At 43.4% G+C, this 19,637-nt stretch overlaps 1 protein-coding gene across 1 annotated transcript; it reads right to left on the minus strand.

Annotated features, from left to right (window-relative positions):
* Positions 1-10,969: 10,969 nt before the first annotated feature.
* On the minus strand, positions 10,970-16,166 carry LOC142140542 (cystatin-B-like). Its single transcript, XM_075198256.1, has 3 exons — positions 16,059-16,166; positions 12,709-12,810; positions 10,970-11,327 (listed from the first exon to the last, which is right to left on the minus strand). Exons 1-3 carry the CDS (start codon positions 16,137-16,139, stop codon positions 11,199-11,201), a joined length of 312 nt encoding a protein of 103 aa, XP_075054357.1. The 5' UTR covers positions 16,140-16,166; the 3' UTR covers positions 10,970-11,198.
* Between the last annotated feature and the right edge of the window lie 3,471 nt (positions 16,167-19,637).

Here is a 19,637-nt window from a genome sequence, read left to right on the forward strand (position 1 = left end):
AAGAGGAATATAATTTATACTCATATTCAGCCAGAATTAGTCCTTTTTCCTTGGTCTCCTTTTTTCTGCTAGACTTTTTTGGACTTCAGCAGTTACAGAGAACTTTCTTCAAGAGAACTATCAACTTTGTCAATAAATGAATATACTTATTCAATGACTTTCGAAAATGAAGGTCTAAGCTTCTGAAGCAGCCCCTTGGCAATGTCAACCATTCGTCGTGCCTGTAATATGTCTAAGCCACCAGTCTGCAGATAATCAGAAACTGGAGTTGCAATTTCAAAGATCTGCATGAACATAAATGTTACAAGTTGTGTTTCGTATCTTGTCCAGCCATGGAGTAAGTACATTATGACGCGCCCGCATCGCGTGTCATGTGATGCGGCCGCCTGTGCGCCCCCCGGGCTGATACCTGCCAGCCCGCGCCTGCCTAGTTCTCACAACCATCGCTATCATTAAATAATTCATATTCACATTTAATAAATAGACCTCATTCTCCCCAAACTCACCCCCACATTCACCCCATCTTAAATTAATAGTCCCCACTATTAAATGAAATTGCCCCACCATCATCCCACAAACAAAAAAGCACCCATCAATAAGTCGCCACCTACCACACATATATTACATTGCCACAAGCCCCCTGTGCCATCAAACACACATTACTGTGTTCTTTCATCATCACCAGGCTGTGCCCCCTTATGATTACACTGTGCCCCCTTCACCTGGCACCCCTTCATCACTCTGTGCTATCCTGCTCCCCACTTCTTCATTACTCTGTGCCTTTCTGTTTCCCCCCTTTCATCACTCTGTGCCATTCTACTCCCCCCTTCGTCACTCTATGCCATTCTACTCCCCCCTTCGTCACTCTGTGCCATTCTACTCCCCCCTTCGTCACTCTTTGCCATTCTACTCCCCCCTTCGTCACTCTGTGCCATTCTGCTTCCCTCTTCATCGCTCTGTGCCATTCTGAATTCCCTCCTCTTGCCTCCGTTCCTTTACTTACCTTCCTATTGGCTTCTTTCTTCTCTTCTCTTCTCTTTTCTTGTCTTCTTGTCTTCTGTCTTTCTTCTGTCTTCTTAATTGCTGGCTCCTCTCTGCGCCGCTCCTCACCGAATGTCGGGCATGATGTGAAAATGTCACGACCGACATTCAGTGCGAACAGAGTAAGGAGGAGAGAGGAGGGGCGCCGATGCCGCGATCATGTATTTTTTTTAAAGTACCCTGCTCCTCCCACCAACAAAGAGGGTGGAGCCCCAGCAGGCCAGTCCGATCCTGTAAAGATGTCTCTCAGTGTTTCCCCTCAGTGTTACGTACTGGGAGACATAATATAAGCTGGGTGGTTATAGATGTTTCTCAGTTATTCCCCCAGGAACAATAGCATCAATGTCTATTCTATCAGAATAGTGATCTTGGGAAGGTAAACGGGACCTTCACCTAGATAGGCGCCCTACACTCAATATCCTTTTATCTCACCCAGAGTCCATGCTGCCACCATTCCCCCCAAGATATCAGGTATTAAGAGTGGTTCTGCCGGGTTGATCTACATTTACACTTTCTTCCACTCACTATGCCAAATTTATGCAACGGGGCCAGAGATTACATCAACTCTTCTTCCAGCAATTTGAGACAGAAGTGACCTTTATTGTGAGCTCATGTCATCCTATTTATAAGTCCCCTCAATGTCGGCAATAATTATATTTGTATGATCGCCGCTTATCATAGTAACGAAAAGTATCGTTTTGCTGCAATTTGCTGAAAAGTATCTGTCCCGGTGAGACATTTCTCCAGGAGATAACTATGGCTGCAGCGTCCAAAGTGTTCTCTTGGTGCTTTAAGCATTTCAGCACCTCGGACAGCGGCAGTTCAGGACTTTCAGTTTTTCTTCATAGATAATCGTCTTTGTAATCTTTAATAATTTATTTTGCTTGTCATCCAGAACATCTATATTATGATCTGCTGCACAACACTATATATCATCCTGGATCAGACATTTATAGGATGGCAGACTCGTGGTAGCCACAGATCACCATATATATTATAATAGTACATCTCTGCACCACCATAGTGAGAGCCTTCAGCAGCATCAGTCAGACTCTCCCATCGGGAATCTCGCATAGTGTTTCGGCCTCACCTCCTTCCCCCTCATTGTACCGCAGGATGATTTTCCCCTCAGTGCTGACTCTCTGCCAGCTATAAGGGGAGCAGACTAATCATGTGCATGACCCAGTGACCCCGGAGAGGTATCAGATACAACTTATCTGTATGGAAAACTAGTTTCATGCCAGCTACAGAGTGTTTCCAGTTATTTTAGATTCCACGGCCAAGCAGGGGACAGACCTTATCTATAAACATCCAGGCTGTTTTGTAGCTATAGTGTAAAAGAGCAATAACTGTTCTGTGATAGAGACAACAAGTTCTCTATCTCTAAGCATGGTGGCTCAGTGGTTAGCACTTTTGCCTCACAGCACTGGGGTCATGAGTTCAATTCCTGACTATGGCCTTATCTGTCAGTAGTTTGTACGTTCTCCCTGTGTTTGCGTGGGTTTCCTCCGGGTGCTCCGGTTTCCTCCCACACTACAAAAACATACTGGTAGGTTAATTGGCTGCTATCAAACTGACCCTAGTCTCTCTGTCTGTGTGTGTGTGTGTGTGTGTGTGTGGGTGTGGGTGTGTGTATATTAGGGAATTTAGACTGTAAGCTCCAATGGGACAGGGACTGATGTGAGTGAGTTCTCTGTACAGCGCTGCGGAATTAGTGGTGCTATATAAATAAATGGTGATGATGATGATGATGATGATGATGCTCCCATTACCCATATTATCCAGACAGATTTCATTACAAAACCTGAAAGAATGAGATTGTAACAGACTGGACTGAATACTTCAATCATTTAGATTCTGAAACTGTCCTATGAAATGCTGGAACATCCACAGAAGACAATCTCAAGCTACCATACAGGTTCCCACATTACAGTCATCACTCCAGTCATTAATACGAGGGGAGGCAGTGGATCTGAGATGTCTGAGTGGATCTGCTGCAGAGTTGCGACAGAGAGAGAGAGAGGAAGACAGTTTCATGGTTACAATTCTCATATTCCAACAATCTGGAGAAAACACACAACAGAAGAGATCTGTCTTCTATGTCCCTGGCATGGATGAAGCACAGAGAAACAGGTGAGGAGCTGGCAGTCAGCGGTGGGGGAAGCGGGGAGAGGTGACGTCTCCTCTCTGTTCTCCTATGGCAGGGAAGAGTTAACCTTTTCGACGATTATTTGATCGTACCCATAGAGCTCTATGGCGATGACGGAAATCGGCAAAAGTTGGGTTAGTGCTGGTGAAACCAGTGCTGTCACTGGAAGTAACCCTTTAAAAAACGGACCAAATAAAAATGCAAGGCAATGCAATTAATAAGATCAATACGAGAAAAGAAAAAATACTGATTACAAAAAGAACAGAAAAATCTCTCATTAAAGAAAAAATTGAGAATAAAGATATCTTGCATTAATACAAAACTAAGATCTTTCATCTAAGTTCAAAACAATTGACCAAACACAAATTATCGTTGCTCACCAAAGGGTTAAAAAAATTCCAATCACATTTCCAAAGTCCTTTAAAATATTCTTGGATACACAGAAGTATATTAGAAAACTGACCTTCAAAAAGTTTTTTTTGTATAATACAACAGGAGAGGTGAATGATGTACAGAAAGATATATCTAGAGATGATCATATGGAGACACCTGCACATATTTTTATTTGAAAAGTCAGATTTCTCCACAACCCGTATACAGAGTCTTTATATTGAGATCTTTAATAAATTAATAAAAATAAAAAAAAATTGAATTAATAACGTGTCATTTTACTAGTTTGTCACTGTGACATTTATAACATACCAGCATATTACATTACTAATAATGTCTATAATTGATACCTTTTTATCCTTTTTCTTCTAATGTCTTACATCAAATGAAAAAAGCTTCTTCATGGAATATAAAATAAAGAGAAAAAAAAAAAGAATAATTTTTCCGATATAAAAGAGTGTTATAATTGTATGTGATTGTTGTAATTATATATGTTTATCTTTTAATATATTTGTAAGGTTTGATTATAATACTTTTATGGTTTGTTTGTTGTTAGATTGTAAAGGAGTTGTGAATTCTAATAATCTTCACTGCAAGGCTTGAATAGTAATAAATTATCATCAGAATCACATATTGGGAGGTTTCAATAATTAAGATACCGAAATCTGATTGGCTCTTCTAGCTTTAAATATGATACTGCACATCAAACGCTCACCTACCTTGACAAAGGGCAAACATTTGGATCGAAACGCGTTGGGCAGGGATAGTCTAAGTGTCTGGGATTTCTTATTAATTTCAAGCATCTTCAGATGGAAAAAGTTTTTGCGTCAGTGTTTACTGTCCCAGGAATTGGAAATCTTACTGTTTCACTGTGCTCAATGGAACATCCATCTGGTAGGAAGTACTTGCACAATATTGAATCAAGTTTAGTGTTGTGATGTTTTGTTTTAATGTAAATGTATTTGATTGATAACAATATTTTTTTACAAAGTAAACTGATAGGAAAAGTGATCATCTATAAAGATCGTTATAGAGTCTAACCCACAAGAAAACTTCTAGTAAGTTTATCCACAAGGGGACACGTGTGAATCATCATACATATTCCAACACTTAAAGGAGGATTGAAGAGAACTTGTTTAAGTCTTCTGGTAAGTTTACACTTCACCAAGAGAAGAGGAAGAAAGTGAGACAAAAAGTCAGAATTCAATTAATGAATTAATTGAGACCACTTTTTTGGACTATTGTAATTACAGCACATCAAGTTATTATTGTAAAAAAATACTGCATGATGTTGTTTTCCTGTTTTTTTTATTATTTTTCATGATTAATGCGGAATTGTGAGAAAAGAAAAGGGAATCTTATTCATTCCTTCATAAATTTAAGTATACTTTATTTTTTTTTAACATACAGTATATTACCTTTACATATGATTAGTCCTTTTGAAATATCTATACAGTGCCTAGCTATATTTTATCCTTGATATACCTTTAATAAACATCGCCCAAGTGTCAGTGTCTTCTCTACAATACAGGATACTACTGTAATATATGTGCATCCACAGTTGTGTAAGTGACTATAGGGTATTACACATCCTGGAGGGTGCTGATGTATAGAATGAATCTTGTGCTTTGGTCTTACAAGGAGGACAATGGAATAACACTCATCCTACCTTACTGTATATAAGCAGTCTCTGATAACTGTGTGTTGTGCAGAGTGATGCATTGTGTATTCTATACTGGCTGCATAGATAGTGATACCAGCATTGCCTCCCATAGATGCTGCTATCACTGTGTACAGGAGCACTATGTAGGCTGACACTGCTGTGAATGTGAATATATAACGACTCTCTAATTAGTAAGTAACATTCTTCTTAATATGTTGCAGCTGGTACAGCCCCCTTAGATAACTAGAGGACGTGGTCTCTGGTGGTAGAAGTGTCCTTCATGAATAGACTGAGCAGTGTATTGGTTATAAGGCTCAGTGAGCTGTGCTATATGCTTGGAGCTCCTTACATGGCTCATAGAGTGTTACAGACATGACACGTTACCATATCTGTACATCTAGGAAGCGCTATTTATCGCTCTGTGAGCACTGTGGTTCTGTCCTGGTGCTTCGCTGTACATTACTGGAACATTGTAGCAGAAAAGTTACTTATTACATATACACCTAATACCTGGAGTGCAGATCCCTTCTCCTGGGCAGGTACTCTCATGTCTCAGAGATGCTTCTGTCTTCTATAATGTTTTGCTGCTGCATGTCACTGTCCCATTTGGGTAGGTAAGAGATGGTCGTTATTTCGTGTTCCTACTTGAGAGATGAGGCCAGTATCCTATAGGTGTCATCAGCATCTTCATGTCTCCCTCCAGGCAAACAAGTCTAATCTTCTTCTCCAGTTTCTGCTGTGATCTATAACCGGTAATTCTTGATCCTGGGACAAGTTTATATTAGGTTGCTTGTATCTCCATAGAGGTGCAGTATCAGGGAGAAATGGGGTGGGGGGGGGGGCAGCTTCTGTTCCACTACATGGAACGTCTCTCTGCACAATCTGTCCTATTAACTATTATTAGACAATGATTCTGAAACATCCTACTCTGAACCGGGCTGTGGCATCCAACTAACAACATATGAGATATCAGTGATTACTTGGTTGCTAAATGTTGTTTTCCTAACTGACAATATACGTAGTTTTTAACAAATGATCCATTGGGACTTTACTTCCCTGGAACATTTGGAAGTTCCTGTAAAGTTGGATGACAGTCTGTTTGTTTGCTTATAATACACATTTCCGTACAATGTACCGGTCCCCGAGCAGACTCCGACACATCTTCCACTGGCGGTTACTTGTGCTTAATGAGGCGGAACCGGGAATAGGCGGGCAACCAAAGGCCAAGTACAGTAAGGGTGTATTAACGTACTTGTGGCACATTCAGAGGGAGAGGCATCCGGAGATATATCTGTTGCAGTTGCTTGACCCCTGGTGCACGATACCTGCACGATACCTGCACGATACCTGCACGATACCTGCTAATGATGATGATCAGCACGGACCTCACTGGTGTTTAAAACAAAAAAAAGAGTGTAGTTTTAGTGGCTCCGAATCAATCAGTGCGGCTTTCTCACACTGTTACCAATCAGAGCAAAGCTGACTTTCTGGACTATTTACTGACACGCAGGGGGAGGAGCTTGTCACTCACATTGTGGCCTCTGACAGAGGTTTTTTTTTTATTTGTGGTGAGAGTGTTGTTTATTGATAAATATGTTAGCGCCGTTTTTGGTTTTATTTTTATTTAACAGTAGTTTTTCCCTGGTGCACTACAGGTAGTTCTTCAAGCGCCAACGTACCCAGGCAGTTCATGGCTCTCATGGCTTGCTGGGATCGGTAGTGCCACAGGAAAAATGCAGATTTCTATAACTTGTAACCATTTCTTACCACTCATGAGAAGGGGGGTTGGGAGGTGTCCTAGTGCTTTCATCATACAGTGGTTTTTTTCTAGGGGGTGTATTATCTGCAGGCTAAATGCCTCTAAGGAATTAGCCCAATGCTGAACAACAGGACCGGATTGGCCATAGACCAAACGGGGAGTTTTCCCTGTAGACCGATGACCCCTTCCCCTTAACATCATAGGGCCGCTTAGTGCAGGGGTGGCCTGGTCTAGTCTCAATTTCAAGGATTTTCCCAGGTATCTCAGTAGGCTGGGCTGGGCCCTGCCTGTAGCCTTAGCCTTTCTAACCCAGAATTACCCTGGTGGGATTTGTGTCCTATTATGGTTTACATGCACAGGTTTCCTATTCCTAGCTTATTGCGGTGATAAAAAAAGGGAATATACACATGCGTGTCCCAGCTAGCCCGTCCATGCATGTGCAGTGGATCTGAAATCCCAGACTTAGGCTTCCAGTCCCACTAATTAAATAAATTTACCATTTAGTAATAATTACAGCATTGCAGGGTGTGCAGCAGTGATAGACCGCCACTCACTTCTGACCCTCTGAGCCCTGGTTATATGTAAAGTGTCCGTTAAACTGGTGTAGGAGGAGCTCTATACCCAGCCTCCTACTGCTAAAGTTTAACCCTCAGAGTATAGTCTGCCCCTCACACTCCCCTCCCCCCCCCACACTGGCTTCTGAGAAAAGAATCTTCAAGTTAATAAATAGGTGTATGTCCTGCTGTGAGCTCCAGGGAACTGACATCTCTGTCTCTGGTGGGGGGGGGGGGGGGGGGGGTCAAGTATCTTATTACTGATTGTACCTGTTACTGAATAAATGTGGTTTACATTGGACTTACATCCAGTTTCTATGAGCACCAATATACATGGTGTCAGAAGTGGGATGACATGGCTCAAAGTCTCCAAACGCATTGGTTCATTGATTTTTGAGGAAGACATCGCTGACAGTTGGGTTGAAATTAAAAAGGGAATGGAGAGTGTACGGAATTAATTGATTGTCTGACATGTACCACAAAGTACAAGCCCCTACATTGTTCTATTTAGCCAGTGCAGAAGCATTTGATGAATCCGAAATATTTGTTGAGGAGGACGGGGAAAATCAGAATGATCCTGACATTTTATTACAAAAGTTTAAAGAAATATGTCCTCCTGTAAAAACTGTCATAATGGACTTGGCATGCTGTCAACAATGACAACCAAAGGCGTGATGAAACAATACACAATACAGTCTTATGTTTCCACGCTTAACCTGCTAGCAAAAATATATGTGACGAGCCGGCAGCGGTGATAACCGATTCCAATCATTTATTCCTTGAATAATACATTTTTGTTATGTATGAATGTTTTTAAATTTTATATTATTTTAAACTTTATTTAAACCTTTTTTTTTCTGACGTGTCTTTTTTTGGTATTCTGAGAGATGTTAAAATATCAGACTTGCAATTACGTAGCATATTTACTCTGTACAGACATATAACCTTCCCATGGAGATGGATTCTGCTACAGAGAAGCTACAGAGAAGAAGCAGACAGGGCTTGCTCTGGACACTTTGGATCCACTCTACGCCTCTGACTGAACCTGTCCATTACCAAATGAGGACACAATAGGAGAAAAATGCCTCTCTCAATTGAAAGAACAATGATGTAACGGGATTGGAGAGTGTGTCTGTCAATCTGGGAAAGGAAACATGATTGGCCAAGAGGCAGAATGTCACTGAGAGTTAGTTGGGTTGATCCTTTGATGAAAATACGAAACGTACTTCAGGAAGATGCGTCAGAGACACTTTCATAGCGATTTATGTTTGCTTAGTACAGTGGTGGTGATTATATACTGCAAATCTAGGGTTCTGTGCAACAACTAAGTGGAAGGGCAGATTGGTGATGTCAGAATTATTAGAAGAGAGCCCCAAAGAATGAAGGGGAGGATCAGTGCATGCAGGCGGTAGAGACACATTGTGGTAAGGGGAATGAGTCCTCACTTCAAGCATGAGCCCCAGAGAGGGAAATGGGGACCCTAATGAAACAAGCCAGCATCTGACCCATAGGGGCAGTGAGGACACCAGAGATGGTGTTTGTAGGCCAAGGGGTGAGTAAAGTGGCTGCAAGAGGAAACTAGTGAGAGCCAGGCTGAGAGCGCACCGGACGGAGAGGGTGTCTGAGTCTGCGCACGTTCCAGTGGGTGAGAATCCCAGGAGGGGCAGAGAGCGCACAGTGACCATAGCACATGGGATACGGCCCCCCTCATGGTGGGCAACCATGATCACTAGAGGAAAAGTGAGCTGGGCTGTGCTGAGTGAAAGAACACAGCGTCTGAGAGCATCGTGCATTGAGCAGATGTCGTTCCAGATGTGGGAAATGATTAGCAGTGTATATACGTTGCTGCAGACAGAGGCTGACATGCAACCTGCAAGTGTATGTGTGCAGCCACAACACCCTGGTATGAAGAAGAAGCGAACAGGAGGAGTGACGAGATGTGATTGCAATTACTAGTTTAAAGTGTGAACTGTCCCAACATCATCAGGAGACATGTTTACGCTCTGGGCTGAAGGAGTTGCTTTGTTCATATAAGAATCACGCTGGAGGGAGAAGGCGGATGGAATAGAAGTTTATAGACATGGTCTGGTTCCCAAATTGAGAAATCCATTTGCACTGCACCCCCAGTTACCACACCTGTGTTCCAACACCTTTAAAGAGACTTTGTTGACAAACCTGCATGGAACATATCTACAGAGGATATGGCACAGACAAGATTAGGGCTATGGGGGGTGGATGGGTCTCGCCAGTGTCAGCTGATACCCCTAGGCCAGTCTGTGCACTGCGCTTCTACTCTGCCATGTTCCGCCCTGTGGAGGAGCAGAGGTAGCTGTTATACTGCGTCTCTTCATCACCTGACCACGAGAGAGCCAATCACCTGTTACATTGTTTCCTGCTGCATTCTGGGAGGTGTAGTTTGCTCCTGTCTAACAAACAGCTGATGCTTTGGCCACAGGGGGAGCGCAGACTGGGGGCGTTTGGAAGTAGGTGGGAGATGCACATGATACAGTAATGTAAGTGGCAGAGGGGTGCAGCAGTGGATCACGTAATCCCAGGAATTCGGTGCCAAATGCACTTTATTATACAAGAAAAACATCCACATTGCTATATTGCATAATCATCAGTTATTTATATAGCGCCACTAATTCCGCAGCGCTGTGCAGAGAACTCATTCACATCAGTCCCTGCTCCATTGGGGCTTACAGTCTAAATTCCCTAACACACACACAGACAGACAGATAGACAGACTAGGGTCAATTTGATAGCAGCCAATTAACCTACCAGTATATTTTTGGAGTGTGGGAGGAAACCAGAGCACCCGGAGGAAACCCACGCAAACACAGGGAGAGCATACAAACACCACACAGATAAGGCCATGGTCGGGAATCAAACTCATGACCCCAGTGCTGTGAGGCAGAAGTGCTAACCACGAAGCCACTGTGTTGCCCCTAATTAGGCGCATGCAGAAAGCAGGGTTATGCTGGTTACCTCAGTACTTGTTCTGATATTACCAGCTGGAGGCAGAGTTGTTTTTTTTTATTATTATTCTGTATCCTGAGCTTCAGTGAAAGGTTGGTGTTTATGTAGACACCCTGCGGGCAGGGAGGGTTTAGCTGCCACTAATACATGTATAAATATCTCATAACAGAGCTGCAGTCAGTACTTCAGGCTACAGTCACTTCCGCTCAGTGACAACGCTGCATAATACATTCTGGGAGCACTTCATGTGAGGGGTCCTGTGTCCTGTAATGGGACCAGTCAGTTATCAGATGGTATCATTACAACTCAAAGAAAATCCTCTTAGTCTTTCTCTCCAAGGTAAATAAGCTGAACCAGTAATAAAGTCACATATTTCTGGCTGACCAGCCAGTCCCTGGTAGTAAGTGTTACACAGATCACATATTTGCTGGGTTAAAGAGATTTAATGGAGTAAATTGCACATACAAACCAGGAATCCATTTTTTATTTTTTAAAAAAAAAAAAATTTCTCCGCTTTCAGATCCCTGAATACATTGCAGGAAGTGGGCCCCATGTGAGGAGAATATGGACATTTTATGCAAGACGCCAGCTTAGAAAACAGACCAATAAAAGGCTATAAGTTGTATGAAGGCAGCGTTCCAGGCTCCTCCCACCGCGCAGTCCTCAGAAATACACAACCGCTTCTTTCTTGGTCTTCCCACCCTGGCAGCCGCTCAGCGTCAGCTTCCCCTGCTCATGAGGGAGAGCTTGGTGTATACGGAGATGGTAGAACTCAGCATCTCCCACTTGGACCTAAGAGATAGAGAGTTTCCTTATAGAATGTTTTACATCACCCTCCTCCCACCCCGGCCAGAGTGATCAGAGGAGCGTCAGTTACAATCTATGCATCGGGATGGGTGACCCAGGTGTACAGTGCTGCAATGCACAGGGTCTAAGGATACTGCAGGAGTCCCAGCAGGAGACAGAAGTAAACTGGAAGTTGATCTTAACGGATTTAATGCAATAAGAGACTTCTAACAGGAGTTACCCTTTAAATCATGATTCCTGCACCATCATCAGTGACAGAAACCAGGTCTGAGGGGCACAAACCTCAGTCATGTTATAGGCAACTAGCAAGTGGATGTATTCTCATCAGAGGCTGTTAGGAGCCGTAGCGGTGGATCACTTCCCCCTGCCTCTGGCGTCCCGGCCGTCTCCATGACGACCGGGACGTCACTTCCTGTATTCAGCCCGACCGTTGCCAGGGCAGCGACCAGATGCGGAAATGTCAGCGCTCACGCCACGGCAACACAGGGCAGCCGGGCGCGCGTAGCCTTCCTGCCGGTTATAGCGTGGATTCTGTCTGTTGCTGACCTGCTCCTGTCCTGTTCCTGCTTGGTTACAGTTTTCCTGAGGATATTCTGCCCGTTTACTATTGGACCTCCCGTTGTGACCTTACTGCCTTGTTCTTGGATTCTGCTGTCGTGCTGGTGACCCTGACCCTTTGGAGTGTTATTTGACCATTCTACTTGCTTGTGACCCCTGACCTCGGCTAACGTCTGACCATCCGCTACCATCTACTCTGCCTCCTCTGGCCTGTCGCTGCGGTGTTGTTAACGAACTTGCACTACTCTAGAAGTTAAGACCTGGGGGCATCCGAGTACTTGTGGGGACATAAAGCTCTACAGGAAAGGCGGCTGCTATAGATAAAGACCTCCGTCATCTGTTCTGCAAGTTCGTTATCAGACCGGCAGCCTAACAGAGGCTAGCTGGGCTGGAGTACAGGGGGACATCTGCCCCCCCGGGCTGGTACCATAGTCACTGGCCTTCCTACATTTTTTCCCTTTAAAATGTTCCCTAGTCTCACCCCCCGGGCTAAAATTTGCCAGCCAGCCTCTGATTCTCATCAACATTACTTCTGTTACCAAATTTTCTGCTTCCACTACTGGATATGGGTACATTATTAATACTAGATGGCACCCTACCTGCTATATTCTATATACGTTGGTTACCTGATGTATATAATGTAGGTTTAATTGACAGCTCCCATCAGTAGCAAATAGCATAAACACTGACAACTACCCAAATGTAACAAGCTATATACTTCATACATGAGCAACACCAGTTTATATGCAGAGGTGCCTTCATCCGACCTTAGACTGGACACCTGTAGCTATATTTCTGGTGGAGTTACCTTCACAAAATAGTTTGTTCCACAGACGACCTGAGTCAGGAATGAAATGGCGATGAAAACTTTGAATTTTCTTTTTTCTTTCTTTTCTACTTCTGCTTTCACCTAGGAAATAACACCATAGTCAGGCAGGTAACACATTTTATGCAATTATATTTTTAATAGGGTATCATGATTGTGGCCCAATGAAGATACATAGGAAATTATATATATGTGTGGGTACAGTCACTACCCAGAGCCTGTTGTGTGTACAGGTAGCAGAGGAAGGAAGAAGCCTCACAGAGTGCAGGCGACAGGGCAATGCCAACTACAATATGGAAACACTGAGCAATTGCAGTGATTATTGCCTCGTGGGGCCCAGCCTGTAATTGTCTGTCAGGGATTGGCCCCACCAGCAGAAAAGGAGCAGGGTTAAAGGGTGAAGATACCTTAATTGTCCAAACCCACGGCCTCTTCTACCACTGGAAGGAAGAGTGCTTATATGAGGAAATGGTTCATTAGAACATGATTAGTATTGTGTATCATGGCAGGTTAGTGGGAAGCCGGATCTTCACATGCTCCCAGCCCACTTCTGATGGATAGGGGACAATTGGAGACAGGGAGAGGGAAATGTGCCTTGTGACCAGAACATCCATTTCTGTTCTGCTTTTCTCACCTTCTCTTGATGAAATAATTTGTTCATTAAGTCTCCATTGCCGACACCCAAGTCTTCCTCTCACCTTCTCTACCACCGAGACATAATGTTTCTCTATTTCCACATGTATGTCCCAATGCTACCTAAAGCTCTTCTTCCTTCCTCCTAGAGTCTCCATCACTCCTCAGACTCCCAATCCCGCTAATTTGGTGTCACCCTCTACTGCACCCTATGCATGACTCTTCATATTCAGCCTCTCTCAGTCCAGTCACCTCCACCTTCATGATATTACTAGACTATGCCCTTTTCTTACCCAATATATAACCAAAACTCATCCATTCTCATCTCCCACCTCAGCTACTGCAAAACCCATCTATACCCACTTAAATCTGTCCCAACTGATGTAACAAGACTGATCCTTTCATCGTTCCACCATTCTGTGAAAGTTTACACTGACTACTCATCCTCCAGAATTCAACAAAACCCTCTTCACTATCCCTTCATATATCTGAAACTTTATCTGGAATTGCTCTTTTTCGGGCCCTTTCTCACTTCCGTTTATGAGACTTCTCCTGTGTCGTTACCCATTTATCAGGTTCCCAGCATTCAATACTTTCTCTGAAAATCCATCTTTATTAGATCCTACCCTACTCCCACGTTACACCCTCACAACGGTCCCGATCTACTCTGAGCCACACTCACTCTTCAGGTCTCAGGTCTGATATTAGATAATAACTGGACAGGGCCTTGCATGTCTGCATTTATTTTGTCTACCTTATGTTCCTGTTTTCCACTACTGTCCGGCACTCCTGGTGCCTTATAAATAAGCCATAAATGATACTTTGTGAGGTGAGAAGTTTCTCTTAATTGAATTATAACCTACATCCTACTCCCTCCAAGTTATGAGTAAAAAAGGAAGTTTTTATTAAATGGCATTTAGAGACAGAGGGTGCAAAACCAAACTCTGGATCAGGTGCATTGCTTTGTGTAGAGGGTGGCATAGGATTGGCTGTTAGCAGCTTGCAACCAGTTATACCCCTCTCTAGGGCAGAGAATGGAGAAACGGAGGGAGAGGAGAGACAAGGGATGGAGGGAGAGGAGAGACAAGGGATGGAGGGAGTGGAGAGACAAGAGACGGAGGGAGTGGAGAGACAAGAGACGGAGGGAGTGGAGAGACAAGAGACGGAGGGAGTGGAGCGACAAGAGACGAAGGGAGTGGAGAGACAAGGGATGGAGGTAGTGGAGAGACAAGAGACGGAGGGAGTGGAGAGACAAGAGACGGAGGGAGTGGAGAGACAAGGGATGGAGGTAGTGGAGAGACAAGAGACGGAGGGAGTGGAGAGACAAGAGACGGAGGGAGTGGAGAGACAAGAGACGGAGGGAGTGGAGAGACAAGGAACGGATTGAGTGGAGAGACAAGGGATGGAGGTAGTGGAGCGGACAGGCAGAGGAGAGACGGAAGAGAAAGCAGCTGACAGATGGGGAGAGACCAGGAACAGAAGGAGTGGAGAGTGGTGAGCTCTGAACAGCGACGAGGTGAAGCGATAGAGTGGGCAGGTTTGGGGGAACAAATGAAAAAATACAGAAAAGGAAATTGGAATGGAAACCAGAACACTAAAGAGGGGACCATGTGAGAAAAGTATAAAGTCGTAAAAAATATCCAGTTAATTTGGCTCAATAAATTCTAGCAGGAGAAAGAAAAGTAATAAAATACAAAGTCTTTACGAAAGGTTTAAAAACTTGTGAATTGATAAACTACCTTTTATTGGGTCACATTAGTTAAAAATATCAATAAAAATATTGTACATGAAACTGGATCCACCTTAATAGACAATAAAAGTTTTTTGTTTTTTTGTTTTGTTTGTTTTTTAACGCAGATCAAAGCAGAACACGCCATTAATGGTGATCTTATGGTAATCACAGCACAATCATTGGCTCTAACGCAAATATCAACCCAGAGACCAGTCAATTAGGAACAAACGAGCCCCAAAAGTTCATATTTAAGGTTTCACAGGGATGCCAACGCTAACAAACAGCTAATGACATAGCTAGTTGTAAGGAATCCTGTAGGGAGGTTTTAAAATATGTTTTTCTAAAGCTCTCTCCCTTTAGAAATATACAAATCCAGGGTCCAAGATTCTCGCATTCACAAGCCGTTAAATCCCTCTTACCTGACACATATTTTACAACTGTAATTTCTGTTGTATTCTAAATAATCTTAATTCACACACATTAACAGTGCAGAGTGCAGACCCTAATTAACATCCTACTGATTAGTGGAGAACTGGGGTCAGATCCTCTCAATTCACAGGTTGAAAAAATGTGTAAAAAAACCCCCAAAAAAACAAAAACTAGAGTAGATGGTAATATAGTCTGGCATACCTTAATAAGAGAAAAATAAATCAGTTAAAAATCACACTTATCTACATTGTTAGTCCTAATCTGTGATTATCTAGAGAAGTTAATTGCCTGCATATCTTATACATATTTGAAACCTAAAAAACACACTTTATGGCATTAATTTAGATGCCTTTTAGAGTAACCAGATGGTGTGATTTATTATATCACAGTCACCTATTGCTATAAATTATATAAATGGATCATCTTCTATTAATGTGGCTCCACAGTTTCATGTACAATGTTTTCTTATTGACATTTTTTCTAAAAAATTTGAATACAAGAGAACAGTCTGTATCAAATAGAAATATAGGGGTGATACCTGGTCACAGATATGCTGCACCTCTGGATTAGCTGTCAGGGCCCTAGACACTCCTCCTGGTAGTCCTCCGACAACCGCCATGCTGTTACCTGTACTGAGTACCTGACTTACCTGCTCACCTGTATTTCTATCACTGGAGCAGGGGGAGGGGGAGTTAGACAGGTTATTTCCTGCACACACAGAAGCCGTACAGAGATGTGATCTAAATCTGTACAGACATTCCTGTGTGAGTGCTAACATTTGACATTTGAATCCTTCACGTAGTACTAAGTGCATACTTGCCAACTCTCCCGGAAAGTCCGGGAGACTCCCAAAATTCGGGTCAATCTCCCGGGTTCCCGCGAGAGCTGGCATTTCTCCCGCATCCCGGATCTCCCTTGTCAAAATGACGCGATTCACCGAGAATCGTGTCATTTTGGCTCCGCGACAAAATGTCATTTTACTCGTGGGGGCGGGACCAAAATGACACAATTCGATGCGCCCCGCCCCCTTCTGCCCATTAGTCACGCCCATCTCCTGGACGTCGCCTACTGAAAGTAGGCAAGTATGACTAAGTGTAAGCAATCAGCCAATTTACTGACCTTCTTGTGGACCAAGTCAGGTCCCTCTTTTATTCAAATGTGTCCCTCTTTTTGTTCCTGGTGCACATCATAGATGCCGATTTCATAGTTAAGAATCCATTCTCCTGAACAGCCCACTGTCAGTTATGTGACCACTTTATCATTCACAAAGATGCAGAAGGAGGAAGTGATCACGTTACATACAGGGATCAGACACTTCTTGGAACCAGTTCATTTTTCTCAACTGTCCTATTATATGAATAAGGAACAAAAAGAGGGACAATTTTGAATGAAAGAGGGATGGGCTTATGGTCCACAAGAAGGAGAGCAGGTTACTCAATACTATCACCAGTATATTACAATTATCCTAATCCCCTGTATCTAAACCAGGAAATATTCCATGTATCTAGATAATAATATATCTGACTGTCAGTATGTAACCAGAAGGATTCCTGACTCTTCATTTGTGGTACTAATAGGGCCCCTACACATGGGCGCTAGTATCACATGTTCAATGCATGTTCTCAGAGCCTGGTAAACACACCAAGATAGTCCAAAGATTATACTGTAAGTGAATAGCCCTGTACACACACATTCTGTCATAGCACCAATATAACATTGTACAATATATTGGGAGTGCTCATTAGGTGTATAGAGCACTGTGCTGCAGGGAGGCTGTGAGAACACATTTGGCTGCTCGGTTAAAATCGTTGCAGTACAAGGTTTTGGTTTTTCTTTTTACTTGGAACTATTCAAGTTTTGCATCACGCTCTGGAGAGAGCATCTAAACACATTGCTTTGGCTCTCTGGTTATCCTTTAATTCCGCAGCTCCTCCAGCTAAGGCCACATGTAGTGACATGTCAGCAACAATAAATGAAGAGGTTTTATTATGAACATCATTGTGGCCATTCTCATGCCGTGGGTGTTACCTGGTGCTGGACAGGTATGAGGCCTCATTACCTTACTAGGCGTGGAAACAGGATTCCGACAATTTTCCTCCAGGCAAAATTCGGGGGCGTACAATAAACACAACGGCCAAGGGGTGTTTCCTATGAAACCTGTAAGTCTGTAAACTTGTTTATTTCTGCTCCAGTAATATGAATCCTGAGGCATGAAAACAATCTATAGTCATGTTTAGGTCTCCTGTATCTCCAACATCCCTATAGATTTCATTCATATATTTTATTTAGCATCGGGAGTCTATACCATATGTAGGTGTGAGTATCATCATCATCATCACCATTTATTTTATATAGCGCCACTAATTCCGTAGCGCTGTACAGAGAACTCACTCACATCAGTCCCTGCCCCGTTGGGGCTTACAGTCAGGGTCGGATTAACCCAAGGTCTAACTGAGCTACAGCCCAGGGGCCTCGGGCATCCAGGGGGCCCTTGACAGTGCTCAGCTACATTATTTATTGGTGCAGGGGCGAGGGTTACCCCGGCCTGATCAATGCTGCTGAGTCTATCACTGTAGTCCTTTCGCGGTGCTCAGTAATTTCCTTACTGAGGAGATCTCCTCAGTAAGGAGCTTACAGCGTGCCGCGGAAGGACTACAGAGACAGGACAATAGAAAGAGATAAGCGCTCGGGGTGGGGGGCGGTGGGCGGCTCACAGGGAGGCCTCACGGCTGGGGGGGGGGGGGGGGGGGTTGGCAACTTACATGGGGCCTCACGGGGGAAATGGAGGCCCCCTTAACCCAGGGGTCTCCATTCCCTTAATCCGGCCCTGCTTACAGTCTAAATTTCCTAACATATACCCAGACAAAACAGACAAAATGGGGTCAATTACATCTTGTAGTGCTCGTAATCCCTTCAGCTATATCATTCCATTCTTCCATCTCTAGTGAGCTTTCCGAGTTACTTATATGTAGTTACTGCCCTATAGATAGTAAAGTGAGACCACTGTGGTTCTCTAATTATTCTGGTCCGTGCTGACAGATGTTCTCTCCCTAAACACGTCTGCTTTATGTACGAGTGCTCAGGTAGTGTGGGTGCTCTGTAAGTACAGTGGCCACAATTATTGGCACCCTTGGCGGTTTTCCCAATAATGCCCTCTTACTGCCGGAAAAGTGTTGAAATGAAAAAATATTTTGGTATCCAGAGATATATTTCTTTGGTTTGCGGTGGAATAAAATACAAAATGAAGAAACATTTAACAAGTTGTAGCTTATTCCACACAGAAATACTTAAATAGGATGGACAAAATGATTGGCAACTTTTAGGAGTAGTTAAAAATAATTAGATTTAATTAGTAAATAATTAATTAATAATTAGAGGTGCTCTCATAGAAATGGGCTTTCAAGGTTGGTTCTTATGCAGAATTGCTGCATTACATCACAATCCCTCTGCTGCCGTCCTTGCTAACGGTCCAGCTGGGCTCCTTTCCCTCTTGGGAGTGGCACCAGACAGGGATGCCCATTGTCCCCTCTCCTTTTTGCTCCATTGATGGAGCCACTGGTGTCTCGGATCCGCCATAACCAAAATATCTCAGGCAAACAGCTGGCGTTGGAGATTATAAGCTTTCCATGTGTGTGGATAAAATCCTCTTAACACTCACAAAACCCCCTCATCTTGCGATCATTCCTCCGTCTGGAACTCCAAAGATATGGAGATCTGTCTAATTTAAAATAAACACTGATAAGTCAGAAATTCTCCAGCTTAACGTATCGCCTAAAATATTACACCTAAGTCTGACAAAATCAAATAGCAAAATCAAATAATGTCTGGTCAGGTAAACAGCCCTGACCAGACATTATAATCTGCTCTATGGCGCCAACTTCCCCGGCTTGCTGAAGTCCCTTATACAGAATCTCATGGACTGGAATAAGTACAATACATCTTTCCTAGGATCCTCTAGTTATGTCAAACTCTCCCCATCAAAGTCCCAACGCCGGTTCTGAAGATACTGCAGAGGCAAATTGCTAGATTTGTCTGGTCAGGTAAATGCCCCAAAGTACACGCTTACACCTTATACCGACATGCCGCGGAGGGTGGATTGGGCCTCCAGCACATTCAA

Source organism: Mixophyes fleayi, chromosome 2, assembly GCF_038048845.1.
Source record: "Mixophyes fleayi isolate aMixFle1 chromosome 2, aMixFle1.hap1, whole genome shotgun sequence".
NCBI classification, from domain to species: Eukaryota; Metazoa; Chordata; class Amphibia; order Anura; family Limnodynastidae; genus Mixophyes; species Mixophyes fleayi.

Coding starts and splice junctions, on each gene's coding strand:
- LOC142140542 (XM_075198256.1), bottom strand. CDS start 16,139: ATGGCGGTTGTCGGAGGACTACCAGGAGGAGTGTCTAGGGCCCTGACA. Junction 12,811..16,058: donor TGCAGCATATCTGTGACCAG/GTATCACCCCTA, acceptor GTTATTTCCTAG/GTGAAAGCAGAAGTAGAAAA. Junction 11,328..12,708: donor GAACAAACTATTTTGTGAAG/GTAACTCCACCA, acceptor TCTATCTCTTAG/GTCCAAGTGGGAGATGCTGA.